This window comes from Canis lupus, chromosome 21 (genome assembly GCF_003254725.2).
Source record: "Canis lupus dingo isolate Sandy chromosome 21, ASM325472v2, whole genome shotgun sequence".
NCBI classification, from domain to species: Eukaryota; Metazoa; Chordata; class Mammalia; order Carnivora; family Canidae; genus Canis; species Canis lupus.
Window position 1 is genome coordinate 6,591,391 of NC_064263.1, and position 20,271 is coordinate 6,611,661.

At 41.8% G+C, this 20,271-nt stretch overlaps 1 protein-coding gene across 2 annotated transcripts; it reads right to left on the minus strand.

Annotated features, from left to right (window-relative positions):
* Positions 1-323: 323 nt before the first annotated feature.
* On the minus strand, positions 324-19,479 carry C21H11orf97 (chromosome 21 C11orf97 homolog). 2 transcript variants are annotated; one of them, XM_049099174.1, is made up of 5 exons: positions 17,496-17,626; positions 17,294-17,352; positions 14,620-14,724; positions 4,679-4,804; positions 324-615 (listed from the first exon to the last, which is right to left on the minus strand). In XM_049099174.1, the coding sequence occupies exons 1-5, from the start codon at positions 17,609-17,611 to the stop codon at positions 611-613; spliced, it is 411 nt and encodes a 136-aa protein (XP_048955131.1). In that variant the 5' UTR covers positions 17,612-17,626; the 3' UTR covers positions 324-610. The 2 variants fall into 2 exon arrangements, with proteins under 2 accessions (XP_048955131.1, XP_048955130.1); XM_049099173.1 differs by lacking the exons at positions 17,294-17,352; positions 17,496-17,626 and adding an exon at positions 19,209-19,479.
* Between the last annotated feature and the right edge of the window lie 792 nt (positions 19,480-20,271).

Here is a 20,271-nt window from a genome sequence, read left to right on the forward strand (position 1 = left end):
GTCTCTGAGTTAGGAACATTTCATTTATTTACATCATTCATTTAGTAATTTATTTATTTGTAAGAACACTGTCAATAAATAAACTTGTAAATAAATTGTTGTTGTTGTTGTAGTAGTAATTAAGTAGGCTCCACGCCCAACATGGGACTTGAACTCCTAGCCCTGAGATCAAGCGTTGCATGCTCTACCAACGGAGCCAGCCAGGCATCTGTTTGTTATTGTTTTTTGTTTTTTGTTTTTCCAATGGATGAACATAACTATACTATAGTGAAGGATTAAGGTTTATAACGCTTACCTTGAAGTAAAGACTCAATACACATGCCTTTGTTTTATCATGTTTCACATATTTAATAAAATATGCTGAATTAGAAACCCAATGTACTCCAAATGTGCTAAAAATACATATGATATTCTTCTTCATTGTTTCCAGGTGCTTAGCAAACTTTACCAAGTCTTTTATTTCCCTGGATTAATTTATACATAAGAATTAATACCAATAATAAGAATATACATTTTTTAACACATCTTAAACTGTGAAACAAGCTTGGGTTCTCTGATTTGCAGACATCAGGAGAATGAGGTTTCTTCTCAATGGAAAAATGTATTCATCTTATCCTAAAGAAAATAGTGAATAAGTAAGTATTTACTTTAGGGAAATGCTCTTAATTTTTTTTTAAGATTTTATTTATTTATTCATAAGAGACACAGAGAGAGAGGCAGAGACACAGGCAGTAGGAGAAGCAGGCTCCCTGTGGGGAATCCAATGCGGGACTCGATACCAGGACCCTGGGATCAGGATCTGAGCCAAAGGCAGATGCTCAACCACTGAGCCATCCTGGTGCCCCAGGGGAAGTGCTCTTTAATCCCAACCCCATTTTAATCTAAATCTGATTTAATGTTCCCAACAGTACTTCATTTGGTAGAGCAAAATATAAAAGCCAAACCAGGTGATCCAGGTAACTCCTGACTGGCTGCTCAGTCTTCCAGACCCTTGTTGCTCAGAGTAGTGTCCTGACCAGTAGCGTTGGCATCACCTGGGAGCTAGTTAGAAAAGTAGAATACCAGGGGTGTCTGGGTGGCTCAGTTGAGCATCCAACTCTTGATTTCAGCTCAGGTCATGATCTCATGGTTTGTGAGAGCAAGCCCTGTGTGGAGTTCTATACTCAGCGGGGAGCCTTCTTGAGATTCTCTCTCCTTCTGCCCTCTGCCCTTCCCTCACTTGTGTAAGCATGCATGCATGCACATGCTCTTTCTCAAGTAAACAAAGTTAAAAAAAAAAAAAAAGAAAGAAAAAGAAACACAGAATTCCAGACCCCACACCAGACCTACTATATCAGAATCCAAATTTTAGTAAGATACCCATGTCATTTGTAGACACATTAAAGCTTGAGAAGTACTGGGCTAGACAACTTCAGTTGTTGTTGTTATATGCCACAGAACAAGAAGGAAATGATAAAAGGAATAAAACTTGTTAGTATGATGAAGATTGTGGATGCTTCACAGTTTCTAAGAGAAACATGTTTTAGAACTAAAATTGGATGATCATGATTCTAAATTTAAACTTTAAATAATGTGTATTAAATGTTGGAAGAGTCACAACTACAATGACTGTGTTGTTCATGAGAAAGAGAAAAAAAAATGCACAAGTGAATAAGAAAAAGATGACCCTGAGACTGGCTGAGTCATCTAAAGGAAGTATACTTTATGGGAGAAGTTCCTGGAAATATTCTAATCCATGGAAAATCTGTCTTTGAAAGCATCAGTTCTAAGATGTATATGAAATATATGCAACTTTTCATGATTGACACACTAAAATCAATAGGTTCCATTGCTTTTTTCCACTATTGTTTGCATTCTATTTAGCAGATTCAAGTAGGGAAAACTGTATACTCTTGTGGAGGGAGAGACTTATGTGCATTAGCAGCAAGATGATTCTGAACATGTAGTAGGCAGCCAACATATACTTTCTGGACAAAAAGTGATTGAGTACCATGCTAAGTGTATGGTGGTTAGCGAAAAAGACATGGTTCATGCTTCCATGGATTTTCTGATAGTGCATGAATTACTCTTGATCGATTTTTAAAAATTATCTGTGGACCTTGCTCATCTATAATGTATCTGTGCCTTGCATCTACCTTTTTTATTGATAATGAGAAAAGTTTAATTCTTCATTATCAATCTGATTCACGTAGACTGATCAGTTGTGATTTGTAGAGCAGATAGTTGGAGTGCATATGGCAAAATGCAGCTGATAACTTAAGAGAAATGAAGCTAAGATATGTAACTAGAGCAGTTATATATTGTAACATAATTACTGTTGGAGCACCTGGATGGTTCAGACAGTTGAGCATCCAAACCTTGATTTCAGCTCAGGTCATGATCTCAGGGTAGTGAGATTGAGCCCTGCATTGGCTCTGTGCTGGGTGTACATTCTCTGTCTCTCTCTCAAAAAAAAAAAAAATGTTTATAACATGATCATTGAAGGTGCTTGACATGGGGCTGTAGATAGAGGCCTAGAGGCTGCTAGTGTGGATGAGTGAAAATGAGTGGGAGCAATGAACAAGCCTCTCCTAAATTGTATGGATGAAAATAATGCAATTATGGTCAAAGTTTTTTAGATTATATGTCCCCACCTGAAGAATTCGGTCATCTACTGGATTTTTATGTATTCAAATGAAAAGTAATTTGTTCTTCAAACCAGTCTTATAATACGACATTTAAAAATAATTCATTTTTACAATGAATTGCTTTGTGAGTTTTCTTGCAATGATACATTTACCCACTATAAATAGAACCTGAAAAATTGGGTGGAAAGTTGAAATAAACAGTCCCCAATGGGCAAGAAGCCCAGACTTGAGTTGAATCAACCATTACTTCAGGACACTGCTATCTTTGTGGATTTTGAGTGTAGTCATCTCCCAAGTTCGTTCTAAACCCTCATCCCTCAACCCTGTGCCAGGTAAGTGACCACAAACACTGGTTCCACCCTTTTTGTCCAGGGACTGGATTCTCTGCCATGATGACCCAGGGGTTAAATCATCGTCTCAGAAGTCAGACAGACACAGGTTTGTAGTTCTGGCCTTACTGCCTCCTAGGCACAGGATCTTGAGTAATGTAGTGTCTCTATGCCTCAGTTTCCTCACTGGGAAAATGGAGATTAAAACTCTCATTTTATGTGATCATGTGGATTACAGAGCTATATAGAACACTTACGTTGTGCCTGGCACATGGTAAGAGGTGGCCGCTACTACTTTATTATTGAATCCAAATCTCCATACTGGTTCCTCTTTGCTACATGAATCCCCTTTAGTAATAAGTTCTTGTTTTGTTTTGTTTTTTCTTTCTTTGACTTTGTGTCTCAGCCTCTTAGTGACTATATTTTCTCCCTACTGAATTCATATCCTAGAGGCTGCCTGCCAGGAGACCCTTCTTTGTGCCACTTTTTCGGAGCCCTCACCTCATTCTAGGCTTAACAGACACCCCCGGCTGTCGGGCACAGTTTGGCTCATAGAGGCAATAATATCTAGTAGTTAAAAGCCACTGGAGACTGGCTGTCTGGGTCCCAATCTCAGAACACGCATCTGGGTAAATTGTTCAGCCTTTCTGTACCTCAGTTTCCTGATCTATAAATAAACTGTATAGGGATGCCTGGGTAGCTCAGTGGTTGAGTGTCTGCCTTAGGCTCTGGGCGTGATCCCCGGTTGGGGTATCAAGTCCCACATAGGGCTCCCTGTGAGGAGCCTGCTTCTCCCTCTTTTTATGTCTCTGCCTCTGTGTGTCTCTCATGAATGAATGAATGAATGAATGAATGAATAAAAAATAAACAAGTAAATAAATATTAAAAAGAATAAAATGAATAGTATCTGTTTCATGTGATTGTTGTTATGATTAAAGGGATTATTATGCATGAAGAATCTGGAATAATAAGTACAATAAAGCATTTGCTATTATGTATCACTTCTTGGGTAAAATTACCCACACTTGATATTTACCCACTTCTCGCTTTTCATCCTAGGGTAACCTCCCACTTGTAGAGCTACTTCAAGGATTCGTATGTCAGGTCCCTAGAGCATCTGGACACTGCTTATGCTTCCATGCCAAGACCCCCACTTTCTCCACATCCTGCCACCAATTTCCTGGCAGACACTAGTTATGACAGTGAGGAATGAATAATATTTTGTTCCCATCTTCAAGTCTGTGAGGAACAGTGCATTGGGCCCAGGTGGGTGGCCTTTTACCTCAAATAGGGAGAAACTAAGGGAGCCAGGCAAAGTAGTTGCCTGATTCTTCCTTACTTCCCTCATCTTCCTTTCCTCGTTTCCATTGGTAAGCAAAGATCTGGGGGGGAAGGGGGGGGAAGGGACGATGCAAGCTCTCTCCCCACCCAGGCTGGCTGTGTGCCAGAAAGGCTTCCTTGCATAAAAAGTAGAGTCCAGAGTGTAACTCAAAGAGCATAAACTTCTATTGTATCCTTGGGGTAATTTACTTTGCTGAACTGTTAACTGTTTGAGTTCCCTAAGGAGGTAATGTGGCTAAAGCTAAAAGTAACTCCAGAGAAGCAAATCAAAAGAAGATTGCATCTTGACCAAGCACTTGAAATAAAGCATGTACCCCTGGTCTGGGAGCTAATCGGCACACTCAAGGCTTTCAGCAGAAATCAAGAGTATCAGGATCTTACTTCTTAGCCCTCCATGCCTCGAATAGTACGTGGTTTGCGGCAGCAAACTGTTTCTGCTCGGCAGTTCTGGCTTCAAGTTGCCCACAGGGAGATTCCTTTTAATGCTCCAAATCCTTTCCAGGGCCACTGTCAATATTTTTAGAAGCAAGATAACAATTATTAGCTTAATTCCTATTTAGCACCAAATGTTTTAGAAAGTATTTACTGGGTGATTATTCTTTTCAGTCATTTGGGTGGAGGCTTATTTTGTTTGATTAATCAAACCACCCAGGGTCTTTGGCATTTGTCCAATTCCATTCATTCAGTTATTCCATAGGCAGTTAAACCTCTTACAGTGCTATGAGGTCTAGATTTTTTTCAATCTATTTTCTAGATTGAAAAGTCAACATAGAAACAAACATATGTAACAAAGCACAAAAGGATCAGAAATAAATTAGTTAGTATGGACACTTCATGCAGTTAACCCTATTTGATTCTGATTTAATTCCTTAGAAGTACAAATATTTCCAAAGACAATATAACCAAAAGTTGCCAAATCAATTCATCAAATACATTCAACAATCTTCTAAAAGACTGAACTGGATTGAACTAGATGCTATTTAATCACTCCTTGAATGAAACAACAAGCTCACTAGAAAACAACATAGATAAATACTCGGAAGGCGATGTCTACACATGGATACAAAGCAAACTATAGTCTTAAATTCTGATACCATTCAGTGAGTATTGTTTTAGATATTTGATTTGTACGGATCGTCCTCCATATCCTAATAGTACTTACTTAGCTCTTGGGAGTCAGCTGACAAGCTTTTGGTGAAAAGCTATTATGTAGAAAATTGTGGGGGCATCTGGGTGGCTCAGAAGTTGAGCATCTGCCTTTTGCTCAGAGTGAGATCCTGGGGTCCTGGGATAGGGTTCCCCATCGGGCTCTCTGCAGGGAGCCTGCTTCCCCCTCTGTGTCTCTGCCTCTCTCTCTGTGCCTCTCATGAATAAAAATATTTTTTAAAAAAAGAAAATGTGACCCAAGTCAAGTAAGATTATTCAGGTTAGTGCCATACATCGTTTTTAGCGTTTCTGAAGCTGCAAATTATAATGCCAAATATTCTCCACTGATCTGAGACTGCCTACTGGTTACCATGCTAACATCGGATATTTCCCTAAAGGATTCTGTACCATGTAGTGAGAGGGGTGCAGTGTTTGGGTTCAAAGGGATCTGGGGTTCAGTCTTTGCTTCACCACTTGCCAGTTGTATGGCTTTGGGCAAGTTATTTAACCCACTGTGTCTCTGTTTCCTCAGCTTTGAAATGGGGATAATATCTAGCTCAAAGAATTATCATAGGATTTGGATGAAATGGATATGAAGTGTTTTGCACACAGTAAATGGTAGCTATTATTTTTACAGGGACAGTGGTTTCCTGTCCAAGGAATGGACTCTGATTCCGTTTCTGGAGGCATAGTCAATGGTCTGACTCACCGGTGGAATGGCAACACTTGCCTCTCCCTCTCCACTCCTGAATGGAGTAGCTGAAGCTATCTGGCGGGGTTAGTTCCCCACTCCCCAACAACCTATCTTCAAGGAAGACTCCACAATCTCCTGTCAAGACCTGACAAAGCTTTTTTTTTTTTTTTAAGAATTTATTTATTCATGAGAGACATAGAGAGAGAGGCAGAGACACAGGCAGAGGGAGAAGCAGGCTCCATGCAGGGAGCCCGACATGGGACTCGATCCCGGGTCTCCAGGATCAGGCCCTGGGCTGAAGGCAGACGCTTAACCGCTGAGCCACCCAGGATGCCCAAGAGCAGACAAAGTTTAAGCTGTTCCTTGTATCCAACCTAAATCTTTCCCCACCATTCCAGCCAGTTTCCTCTTCTTCTATCCTCTCTAGAGACAGAAACAGCTGCTCTCCAACCTGTGGATAATAGCCGCTCAGACTTAGGAGTCCACAGGTATTTATTGCATGCCTCTTGGTGTACAACACCAAGTAAGAGACCGAGGAAACAGGTTTGGATTTGTTCCAAATTGAGAGAAGTTCTGGCAAATGGAAAATAGTTTGAAATCAGGAGGCAGAACTCTGTAGAAAAACCAAATCCAATCAGAAAGGAAAAAATCACACTGATCTAATCAAGCTGTGCTCTTTCAAATGCATCATAGAAGTTTACAACTTAATAGGGAAAATACCTCAAATATAAATGCAGATGCTCAGAAACATGTGAAAAAAATCAAAAGGTATGTATGCGTATTTACTGTACTCAAGAATAGAGCAGCTGAAGAAACCAGCATTACTTTGATTTGATAGGATGTTTGGGTGATGAAGTTACAGAAGGTGATATGTTCAACTGGAGAAAAAGAGGTCTGGAAAGAAGCACAAATGGCCTCTGAAGCACCTTCTTCAAAGAGAAAGCCAAATCCCTCGGCTCTGGGCATGTGCATTCCAGGAGGAAGAAGAAAGACAAGGAGGGGAGAGAGCCAGGGAAACCACAGTGTTGGCACATAGCCTGGAAAGGAAAGGGCAGCAGGCACAAGAGGGATCAAATCCCCTCTGGAAGCTCAGAATCTTCTGGAGAGTCTTCTCTCTTTGCTTCTCGGCCTCCAACCCCTTCTACTCAGCAGCCTTTCTAGGTGTGTCTTTATCCTGAATGTTAAAGTTACAAAACCATGACTTTATGCTAGAAATTTTAGCCAGGGGGACCTGGCCTGGTCTTTCAGGGAAGGTAAGCTCACCCTTCAAAAATATTTTTGTTCCCTTCAGCTGTCTCTGGCTATGAGAAATGAACCTCAGAGTTTGAAAAGCTAGTTTGGAGCTATATCATCCATGCTTCCTTTGTGTAAACATGGCCAGAGATTTGACCACAGGAAGAAAAATGTAAGTAATTTAAATTTATCTTTGGTGACTTCTAGGCTCTGTAATTTTCTTGACATGCCTTTGGTGTCTACTAAATTCCTTTTTTATTGTAGGTACACCAAATATTTTTGTTGAATGGATTAATGAATAGCAAACCTACCCATACTTGCTGAGTGATGTTTTCTAAATTGGTACTAAATGTAATAAATAAACCAGATTCAAAATTAAGTTTTTATGCATTCAGGACATAGAGACACAATGTAATGGATTTGGCAGGACACTTTTGAAATTCATTGAAAAAGAAAATGTTGTATGAGAGAAAACTAATAAATTTTACTAATCAAATTTTTCATGATTACTAGAATCTCTGCAGGTTTAAGCTAGAAAAGTATAAAAGCCCTTGCAATTTGAAAACATTAAATTAGAACATGAATTTAGGGGCACCTGGGTGACTCAGTGGTTGAGCCTTTGGCTCAGGTCATGATCCCGGGGTCCTGGGATTGAGTCCCTCATCAGGCTCCCCACAGGGAGCCTGCCTCTCCCTCTGCCTGTGTCTCAGCCTCTCTCTGTGTGTCTCTCGTGAATAAAAAAAAATAAAAATCTTAAAAAAAGAACATTAATTTATTTCCACAGAGTCATCTACAGAAGTTCTTAGAAATGTAGAAATAATTTCAAGATAAATGGTAAAATGAAAGCAATAGTCTGGGGCACCTGGGTGGCTCAGTCCATTAAGTATCTGCCTTTGGCTCAGGACATGATCCCAGGGTCCTGGGATCGAGTCCTGCATCAGGCTCCCTGTCTGTTTCTCTCTCTGTCTGCCGCTTCCCCTGCTGGTGCTCTCTCTCTCTCTCTCTCTCTCTGTCAAATAAGTAATAAAATCCTTAAAAAAAAAGAAAGAAAAAGAAAAGAAAGCAATAGTCTGATAATGCATGTCTCACAAGCTTATCTCTCTTTTTAAAAAAATTATAAGGAGGGGGAAATCTTTAGGGAATCACTAAGAATATGTGAATGATGATGGTAGCTAAATTCTTACTTATCTAAAAAATTCCATAAATTGCCCCAAATCCCATTCTCATCTGACAGAAGATTTGGTCAGAAAAGGCATTTGTTCATCAAGATGATGAGAGCCTTTCTGAGTAGATCCCAGACCCTGTTCTTATCTGATGGGAATGTGTCATCCTCTGAAGCCCGTTCTACCTCCAGTTTGAACCTAAAATGAGGCAGAACCTGGAAAAGATTGTGACAACCTTTCTTCTACTGAAGAGAATACTATTTGCTACCAATACAACTTCAAATCTTTTTTCCCTGTCAGAAAACATAAGCTTATGTTTTCAAAGACACAGTATAAGCTAAAAGCAAAGACACCAGCTTCTGAGAAGCCTATTGCTCTGTGTGACAAAGGGGAATCACTATACCTCCCTGAGCCTTAGCTTCCAGATCTGCAAAATAAGAAGAATAAGAGTGCAGGGTCATTGCAAGGATTGGGAGAGATAATCTGTAAAAACTGAAAAAAATTACTAATAATACTTATTATTATTACCACCATCACTGTAGATGTATATAGACACCCTCCACTCACCCCTACCCCTCAGCCCACCTCCAGTGTCTCACGGAGCCCACCTATCTCTGTATTAGGAGCTGGGAAGGAATCCAAATCCAGAAGAATGGGCTTAGGGACTCACAGCCCATTTTTCCTGTGGTCACTGATGCCATTTTCTAAATCCAAGCATTGGGCACCAACCACCTGGAACATCTTGGCCATGTCAGTGTCTTCATAGTTCTAATTAACCACTGTCACAACACAGCCACCAGAACAGGTAGGATAGCTCATTTAGCTGAAGGTCCCAGAAGACCAACAACTCTTTTTCCTGAGTCCCCCTATTGCCACCCAAACAAAAATATCCCAGAAGAAATGTAATGTTTGCTCTGTTAAACATCCAGAAAATCTAATTAATGAATCTTAGACTTTTTACTTATTTCAAGAAACCCAAGGAAAAGAAAACTTTGATCTTATGCCACTTTCATTCAACCAGAGGAAACAGGAAAAGCATAGGAAGAACTGAAGTCCACTGCTTCTGGGCTCTTCCATGATTGTCATCATTAGTTCAGTCACAAAGAAAATGTGCTTTAATTTAAGTTGCTTAATTTCATACAAATCCCCCTCTTAATAGATGGTGTCAGCTCTCTGGCAAGTTCACCCATACTTGGCTATGGGGTCCAGTGTTTTGGTGCTTTATCAATGGTTGGGGGAAAGTCCAGTCTGGACATTTACTGAAATCTCACTTTCATCAATCAGATTGCTGTGAGAGAATATGGACTTGATCATTTAAAAATTCAAACAAATCCAGTTAATTAATACATTGCTACACAAATATGCGTGGATGCATGCATATACCTTGGCCTTGGTGTATATATATACACTCACTCTCTTTCTGTCTGAGAGAGACGCCAGGCAGGTAATATAAGGAAGTAAAGCAGGTCAGGGGTAAGAAATAATTGGCTCTCCTACTCTTTTAGTTTTTTCCACTCTTGTTGGAAACACGGATACCAGAGAAACACATTTTTTCCTATTTCCACCATGAGAGGACGAAGTCTGCAGTGGACGTGTGAACATAAATAGTTTATGATCTGCTCCACCTGGCTGGGGAACTTGTGTGTAATGAGTAACAGAGTGAGAAGGCCAGCCAGGGCAGCATAAGCCAACTCCAGTCACTGCTGCCATGTGTGAATGTCAACTTGGTTGTCACATCTTGCTTTCTCTTCCTCCTTCACCCAAGATATTCTAGAAATCTAGATTCATATGTAAAAAGTCCTAATTTTTTTAAATGTTGACAACTGATTTGTATATTTAAAATATACAGTGCAGAACAAATAAATATGTCTGCAAAATGAACCTGACATGGGGGACAATAGTTTGGGATCCTGAGCCAAACTAAGATACCCCTGACAACCTAATTAAATGCAAGACATGGTGATCTGGAGTGGGTATGGAAGATGGCTCTGTGGTCTTGGGTTTGGATACTATGCCATGTCATGCATTTGGAGGGTGATATACAGAAAGGAATAAGTTGAAGAAAAGTACGAGTTTCGTTTTGGACATGTTGATCTTGAGTACTTGTGGGACAGCCAGTATGAGATACGTAGCCTGGACACACAGGCTTCAGACACAGACACATCACAATGAGGTAGTGGCAGAAACCATGTGAATAGCTGATATGATCCAGGGAGAGCCAATAGAACAAGATTAGAAGACTGTGGGTAATACCCTGGTAAACATCAATATTTGGGGATGAGTGTGAGTGAAAAGAAGTTCTCAAATGTGGATGAGAAGAAATATCCAGAGAAGAGAAGAAGGACATTTTAATGTCAAGGAATTTGAGAGAAAAACAAAGTTTAAGGAAAGAACCATCAATTATGTCAAGTGGTACAGAAATCTCAAGCCAGCCAGAACAGGACTTAAAGGACTTCGTTATAACACATGACTGGAAATACTATAGTGTGTAGAATGCCAATGGGATTTGGGGTCAGACCTGAGTTTGGAATCCGGTTCTGCCACTTACTTACTGCATAACCTTGGACAGTAGAAACCTCTTAAAATTTCAGTTTACTCATCCATAAAATGGGGATCATAATACCTATATCACATGGCTTTCATGAGAATTTGTAGTAAGCAAAATCAAGTCCCTGCCCGCATGTAGCTTATGTTCTCATGGACAGATAGTCAATAAAGAAGTATACAGACAAATATATAATTTCAGGTAGTGATAAAAAAAAAAAGCAGATAGAAGAAGGTGGTATAAAAGATTAGAAGTAATTAGGGGAGTGGGTAGTTTCGACTTTAACCTGGTAGAAATGTTCCTTCTGAGAAGGTGATGTTGGGCTGAAACTTGAAGGAAGAGGGAGAAAGACATGTGATGGTCTAGGGGAAGTAGAAAGGTTCTGAGGTGAAAATGGGTTTGGCATGTTCCATAACATCAAGAAAACTTGTGTGGCTAAAGTGAGGTAGGAAAGTATAGGAGCTGAGTTCAGAAAGGTGAGCAGACCATAGGATGGGACTGAAATCTAGACTAAGAATCATTAAGAGCCATCTGAGGATTTTGAACATGGAGGTGTGTACATTGATTTATGTTGTAAGAGATCCCTTTGGATTCTGTGCAGAGAATGGATCATCAGGTTGGCAGTAGAAGCTGCTAGAGGATGCCATTTCTGAGCTTGCAAGAGATGATGGGGGTTTGGACAAGGTGGCAGTTGGGGGGATTTAGGATGTATTTCCAATATAGATTCGACAGGATTAGCTGAGGGACTAGATGTGAACTTTGGCAATTTGACTTAAAGGTGTTTGGGCATAAGCAACGGAATGAATGGTGATGCCATTTCCTGAGATGGGGAAGAGCTGTTGAAGAGTGGTACAAAATAAGAGTTCTGTTCTGAACATGTTAAGTTTAAGAGGCCTAGCAGACATCCAGATAAGACAGTAAGTAGGCTTTTGGTATTTGAGGGGAAAAGCAGAGGCCAGAGAATAGATTTTGGGGTCATTAGCACAACAGGGCTACATGTGATCACTCAGGGAGTAACTATAGATGGAGAGGAGGGCCTGTGACTGAGCTCCCCAAAGTTAAGAGGTGAGAAGGAGGGAGAGTTAGCAAAGACAACAAACACTAGTACCAGCAAAACCAGGAGCATGATGATCTGGAAGCTAAGCTGACAAAGTTGTTTTCAAAGGGAAGGAGTAGGGACGCCTGAGTGGCTCAGCGGTTGAGTGTCTGCCTTTGGCTCAGGGCATGATCCTGGTGTCCCAGAATCAAGTCCCACATCAGGCTCCCTGCAGGGAGCCTGCTTCTCCCTCTGCCTGTGTCTCTCTCTCTCTCTCTCTGTGTCTCTCATGAATAAATAAATAAAATCTTTTTTTTAAAAAAAAAAGGAAGGAGTAAACAATTATGTAGATGCTGCAGAGCAGTTGAGTTTGAGGAGTTTCTGGATTGTATGAGACTTTCAAGATCATTGGATTCGATCTTTAAGGGGAACGCCATTTACCATCTGCAAAAGAACAGTTTCCCTGGACTCATGGAAACAAAACTCTACTTACAATGGGGGAAGGAGTAAACAAGAAGTGGAGGAATGGTGCCAATAGGTCTAGTGTACTTTTAATATTTAGGAAGAGCTGCCATCAGAGCCATACAAGTCCCTAAACGTTTTATGCAGAATTCTGTGTGTTTGTGACAAGCTGTGTTCTCCATAAAGAGAAGCCCAAGCTTTCATCACATATTTCAAGGAGTATGTCACTGAAAATCCTATGTGGAAGGTTTTAGTGGCTGGCCCAGAGCTGCCAACACCCTGAGACTAAGCAGGAAGCATGGATCTCTAGGTGCTAGTTCCCTGTTGGGGCCAAGGACACAGGGCTTCCGGCCCTTTGAATTTTTTTTTTTTTTTTTAAGAATGGAAAGAGAAAGAAAATTAGTAGTTTGTTTTCCATAAGTAAAGCCCCTTTAAAACTTAACCTTACAGAACCTAGTCTGAGTTTTAAAGGATTTTCTAGGCTAAAAGAGCACCTCTGTGCGACCTCTGGTGGATGTTATAAAAATGCAGCCCAAGCATTTCCATTTTATACAAAGGATAGTTGAAAGGATTGCTTAGAAAAATGGATTTTTATAATCACTTAGATTGTCTCACAATCAAACATATCCAGTAAGAATAATACATCATATAATAGTATATAAATTATAAATTCATAAGTGTATAAATGAAAGCAACCCAGAACAGAATAATATAAGACTTAAAAATTATTTTAGCCACTAGGGAAATAGTACATATGGGTGGGGTTTGGAGAAACAATTCAGTGGGTCATTCTGCATCCACTCATAGAGTTCAAAATAAACTTCATAGATTCCTTCCAGACACAGTATGAACAGAATTGGCCATTTTTTCAGTCTCTCCTTTTGGAAGAATGGGCAATACAGAAGGCCTAACACGTATTTGCATGGCTGGTTTTGCAATGGAGTGTGGGCATATAGGTCATAGAGTCGGAAAAAATGCACCTCTGTGCATGCAGCATCTTCTTTTAGGAATCCCTAGAGAATCTGGGTCCTAGCTGCTGGGGATTCAACAGTCCTCCTGAGAAAGTGTGAAGTTCCCGGAATGCAGGAGTCACATGTTACAGTTCTTTTCTTTCTTCAGGAATGCTGGTGCCCAAGAGCTTTCCAATAAAAACCTGATGATTTGAAAAGCATGTGTGCCTTGTAATCATTAAGAAGGAATTGTGAAAACAAGGGGATCTAGTAGTTGCAAAATAACATCTGTGAGGAGGGTGCCTGAGTGGCTCAGTTGGTTAAGCATCCAACTTTTGACTTCAGCTTGGGTGTTGGTCTCAGGGTTGTGAGGTCAAGCCTGAAGCTGAGCTCCACAGTGGGTGTGGAACCTACTCTTAAAAAAAAAAAAAATCTCAGGGATTCTGGGCTTCTAGAGTAATCTTACCTCAAATGAACATCAATGCCTAGGCCATATAATCAACCCATAAACTATGTGTATATGCAATAAAATCCTTGGATGATTTGATCTATGTAAATAACTTTGATTCTTCTGGGTCAGTGATTTTCAAATTGGGTCCCGAGACCATCAGCCTGAATATCAACTGGGAACTTGGTAGAAATGCAAATTGTCAACCCCCCACTCAAGAACTCCCAAGCCAGTTACTCTGGGGATGGGTCCCAGCTATCTGCTTTTAACAGGTTCTGAGGGAATTCTAATGAAATCTAAACTTTGGGAACCACTGCTATTATTCACCCCTATATTGATAAAGATTGAAGAAGTTATTGTGCTTTTCTGGACAAAATTCTACTTCTCACTAAATACAAATAACTCGACTAAAAATGTGGGATAGCAATGTAGATACTGATACCTGGCTTGTTTGTTTTTTTTTTTATAAATATAAGCTTATTTGGACACAGGCAAAATAATTATAAAATCAGCTCAAGAATTTCCCAAGGGTCCATTTTTCTTTTGATAGTTGCGGTTTTGTAATAAATAAAATAATCACACTACCATCAAATAGGTAATTTCATATTCATTTCAGACATATACTTCATTTGTCACTGAGATTACCTGCAGGTGGATTTTTAATGTGGCACTCATCTCTTTTAATATAAAGTTCTTCTTCTAGTACTTCCTTAATTCTCTTATGTGGCTCAGAATACAAGAATTTCTTCCCTATAAAGATATTAATAAAATTGGTTACTTATGACAAATTATGCTGAATTTTCTAGCCATTATACCTACATGAGTAACTATTTCTTAAAAAGACACATCCTTATGTACAAACAGCAGATGATCCACCCTGCGACTCTATTTTGGAAAAATCCCTTCCACTGTAATTTTTGGTTCTTTTGAGACTTTACACTTTCACATAATTCCTGAACTTCCATGATAAATTCTAAATACCTCTAAATATTTAGAGTTTCCTTCATTAGTTTCAAAGAAACTCATTTATTCAATAAATCCTTATTAAAGATCTACTTACCTTGGACCAGGCATTTGGCTAGGGGCAGAAGTCAAGCAATGAATAAGACAGATGTGCACACAGGGCCTACAATCCAGCTACATAACACAGAACAACCTCAGCGTTATTTAATCACCATTTTGAGAGATAAACCTGAATTGCAGTAGTGAATCACTTATAGACAATGACTTTTTCCTGGCCTCTAAACCTGGCCCTATAGGACATCACTGCTTTGTGAAGGATTGGCTTATTTGTTCTAAGTACCTTAACAATATTTCTTCTGCTCGGTCTCCATCTCCAAGCTCTGTGCCATGTGACACTGTCTTCCTAGCCTCTCCTGTCAGGCCCTCTCTCTTGCTCTCTGGGCTCCAACGTGGCCCTTCTGTCAATTTCCCACATCACAGCCTATGTACGTTCAATTTTCTGCCTGAACTGCCTTTCCCCTAATATTTTTCCCCAGGTAACTTCTATTCATAATTTAAGTCTAGGCTTACATGTCAGTTCTTTGGGGAAACTTTCCCTGACTCTACAATCTTGCAATGTTCCTTGTTACTTTTTCATATAGTACTCTCCTCTCTTCTCTCATTTCTTTTATTGCAATTTGTATATGGCTTCATTTGCTTTATATGACATCATTTGTGTAACTATTAGTTGAATATATGTCTTCCTTTTTTCCTTACCAGACTGTAAATACCATAGGGCAGGGATGTTGTCTGTTCCGTTCATCAGAGTCCTAGAAGAGAATCTGGCATAGTAATAGACCAAATGTGTGTTCAAGAAGAACTCCCTGTTGTTAAAGTAGACTCTTCTTGTGATGAATGCCAGTGCAGCCTTGTGAACGTCAGGGAACGAGTAGTGATAGTCTTAATACTCAAAAGCTCAAGGCAAGAAACCATGGGAAACCTAATCAACCAAATACTTTAGCTATTTCAGATAGGAATTTAAACTCACAATGGCAGGTACCTCATCTTTTCCAGACTAACCAATAAAGAATCACAAGTGAATATATTTGATTCATGTACAGACTGGTCCAAATGGGATAAGAGACCTGCTGCCTCTGGCTATGGCCATGGGTCATTCCTAGTCATGAAGACTCACACACCCACAGACACAAACAAGGTAGAATTAGATATACTTTCTGCATCTAATTTTTTCCTGCAAAAGTTAGGAGTCATTTGAATGTGGATGGAGGTTAGCATTACTCAAGCTTAACTTTGGTTTCAACTTTTTTTGGTGGGCAGCCCAGGTGGCTCAGCGGTTTTAGCGGGAGTCCCACAGGGAGTCCCACATCAGGCTCCCTGCATGGAGCCTGCTTCTCCCTCTGCCTGTGTCTCTGCCTCTCTCTCTCTGTCATGAATAAATAAATAAAATCTTTTTAAAAAATAAAAATAAACTTTTTTTTTGGCTAAATCATGATCTTAAGGCAGAAAAGGGTTTAGGAAACATGGCTAAGAAGGAAGAAAATCCTGTAATAGATGAATAGACCAGAAGAGATCACCTGCTCTAAGTTCAAGTCCCTTGATGAATTTCAGCCCTGCTGCTACAAGAATTTACAGAGGAAATCACTAAAGGTTTTGAGGAACTATGAGAAATTGGAGTAGTAAAGAGCTTAGTATAGGCAAATACTCACTCTTCCTAGAGGGAGGGAGGGAAGGAAGGAAGGAAGCAAGCAAGCAAGCAAGAAAGCAAGAAAGAGAGAAAGAAATTCTACAAACTCTAACATAGCAGCTTGATGTTAATCCTCACCAACATTTTGAGTCAACAGATGGCTTGTGAGTACAGACGACGAGGAGCAGTGATCACTAAGTGTTAAGGACTACTAAGGACAATATTACTCTAAACTAAACTGCTTTCTTTTGTTAAGAGATAATAATAATTGTTATAATTTATTGAATGCTACCATGCATATATAATTAGCATCTTACATATATTATTTCTCTGTCGCAAAATCACTCTATGAGCAGGTATAATTATTTCTATCATATAGTTAAGAAAGTAAATCAGGAAACACAAAAATAGTCATAAAAATTAAAAGCCATGCCTACCTGACTCCCCCAAACCCAAGTTATACTAAACTAGCTAGATTAGGAAGATGTTGTAGCCACAATGTACCTGCATTTCAGCAAGGCATTTGATAAAGTGTATTTGTAGGAGACAGAATGCCCTCACCAAAGATGCTGATTGACAGGTCAGGGACTTCTAGAGACTCTCCTTGGAACTCTTGCAACCACCACATAATTTGCTAACTTGGATATAGGGAGGGACTGCCAGTAAACTCACCAAATGTGAGGATGGCACAAACTTGCTGAATGGCAAACTCAGGATGCAAAGGCCTGCTCCTGGAAGGAAGTGCTAAAATTCATAGAATGGTATTGGCGGGGATAAATATAATGACTTGTATTTAAGATTAAACAAATTAACCACATAAATAAAAGAAAAGCCTGGATTGGGCAGCCCGGGTGACTCAGTGGTTTAGCGCCACCTTTGGCCTGGGGCCTGATCCTGGAGACCGGGGATTGAGTCACGCGTCGGGCTTCCTGCATGGAGTCTGCTTCTCCCTCTGCTGCTCTCGCTTTCTCTCTTCTGTCTGTTTCTCATGAATAAATAAAAACAAAATCTTAAAAAAAAAAAAGAAAAGAAAAGAAAAGAAAAAGCCTGGATCAAATGTTTTCAATTGGACAGCAGAGGAAAGAGAAACTGAGGGTGTCACAGACTGCATTTGTTATATGTGTTATTAATATAATGTACCTGCCAAAACAGCTAATTGATACTGGGTCCATTTAATAGAAGTAGAATGTTCAGATTGAGGGAGATTATAGTCCTCCCACACTATCCTAACCTGATCATGCCTAGAATACTAAATTCAGCCACATAATAAACTGGAGAATGTTGGAAAGGGCTAGCCAGCCTGGTGAGAGTGCTACAAAGTATTTTAAAGATGATCCTAAAGTCTATGAAGATTTGGTGGCTATTCAAAGAGCCACCTCCATACAATTTAAGAATGTTTTACTGGGAAAGGACCACATTTCACCTATGTGTATTTCAGACCAGATCTATGATTAAGGAATAGAAGCTACAGAGCGACTGGAGACTTTTTGAAAAAAAATTTTTTTTAAAAAATCAAACAGGTACTTCATGTGTGTGTGAATAGCTTGGCTCTACTCAGGCTGAGGCCCTAAAAGGAGGTTCCCTGGGAGACCCAGGCAAGAATGCTGTATGTGCCAAACGTGATTTTCTGAGTTCCTGAAAGTGTGGACACCTGCCTTAATTCATCACTTCTCTGCAACTTGCCCAATATCTGGCAGGTAGTAAAGACTCAGTATTTGTTGACTTGATGAGTGAACGATTAATCCCACCTTTGACTCCCACAGGACTCCACAGGGCTAAAGAACCTTTCTTTTTTAACATCTTTAATGGAAAAATTCCCAGACAGAATTTTAAGTCGGATTAAGGACGTACTTAAAAATGCCCAATACTTCAATATCCTGGATTTAGTTTCTCTAAGTAAGGCCTCTGCATACTTGAAAACAATGAACGGAAGGAGGTATCCTAGTCCTACTGGGGCTGATGCTGAGGGAAGAGGCCCTTTCTCTAGGAGACACTGGTTCTGCGGCTCCTTAAGGAGGTGTCCGGGGAGCAGGCCGTGTGGCCCCCTGAGGCGGGGGAGCTGAGCCGCTTCAGCCCCACCCGCCCTCCCTCCTGGGGTCCGCTGAGCACAGAGGGAGCCACTCAGCGCCAGGCTGCTCTCTAGGGAGGCAATCAGGAGGGCTGGAAACTGCGAGCAGTTCCTCTCTGGCCTATTACTTTCCCCATCATCATTCCTTAGCACCTACTGTAAACCTGTAGAGCACAAGGGCTGTGGAGTAGAAGTCCATGGAACGGGGGGCCCGGGGGGCTCGGCGGTTGGGCGCCTGTCTTCGGCCCAGGCCGTGATCCCGGGGTCCTGGGATCCCGTCCTGCGTGGGGCTCCCTGCGGGGAGCCTGCTTCTGCGTCCCTGTGTCTCTCTCAAACACACGCACACGCCCAGGCGCCCGCACCCACCTTCCAGGCAGCGCCACGGCCCCTCGGGTTGGAGGCTACCCTCCGAGGCGGGCCGAGGCTTCCCGCCGCCCAGCCGGCCCGAGCCTGCCTCGGCCCCTCCCTGCAACCTTGGCCCCCGCGGCCCCGCGCGCCCTCCCCGCCCGCCGCGCTCACCCTGGCCGCAGGACTGCTGGGGGCCGCCGCCCCGCTGCCCCGGCTGCTCCCCCTCGCGGCCCGCCTCCCGCGCCGCCCCCGCGGGCACCACCGCGGCCTCCGCCCGCCTCATGCCGCGGGGTCCGCTCCGCGGCCGAGGCCTCCTCCCCGCCGGGCGGTCTGCCTGGGAACGCCCGGCGTCCCGGTTGCCATAGCGACCGCGAGCCCGGCCTCCGCCCGCGCTCTCCAGGGCATCTCCCCGGCATCTCCGGGGCATCTCCCGGGCCGCAGGTGTCCGCGCGCCCCGCGCCGCGCCCAAGGTAGGGACGTGCGCTTACCTCCCTCCCGACCACACTGAGGACTCTGCGGGACTCTGAACGCTCGTTTCTCCCTCCCGCTTTGCCGGAGCAGCTTTACTGTTCCCAGGCAGGGAAACCGAGGGTCAGAACAGCTGAGGGAGTTGCCCGAGGCCGCAGGCGCCAAGAGGAGAGGACGCCGGGGCAGGGAGGGACGCGGGCAGGTACTGCACAGGTGAGCGCCCTGGACCCACACAGCCTCGCGCGCGCCGCCCGCCGTGTCCCACTCCCTGCTACACACAACGTGAGCACAGAAACGAGTGTTGAAGAGTCCAAACTTTTGGATTAAGTTTTTAAACGACTCTTGTTTCCAAGCACCTTTGTGTCCACAATCTATTTCGATCTGTATATGATACCTAATTTTACAGATGAGAAACTCAAATTCGGGAAAGTTTGAGTAGCAAGGGGAAAAATCCAGAGCTTTGTTCTGGAGCACGAGGTTGCTCGTGTTTTGTTTTTGCAGACTTTAAAAAGTAAATTATGGCATAGTGTTAATTTTATAAACGTTGGGGCGCCTGGGTAGTTCAGTGGCTGAGTGTGTGCCTGCCTTTGGCTGAGGTCGTGATCCTGGGGTTTGGGATCGAGGCCCGCACTGGGGAGACTGCTTCTCCCTCTGCCTGTGTCTCTGCCTCTCCATGTCTTTCGTGAATAAATAAGTAAAATCTTTAAAATTTTTTCCTGAAGGTTAAATGTGCATTATTTTACAGAGTCAAATAGTTCTACCGACT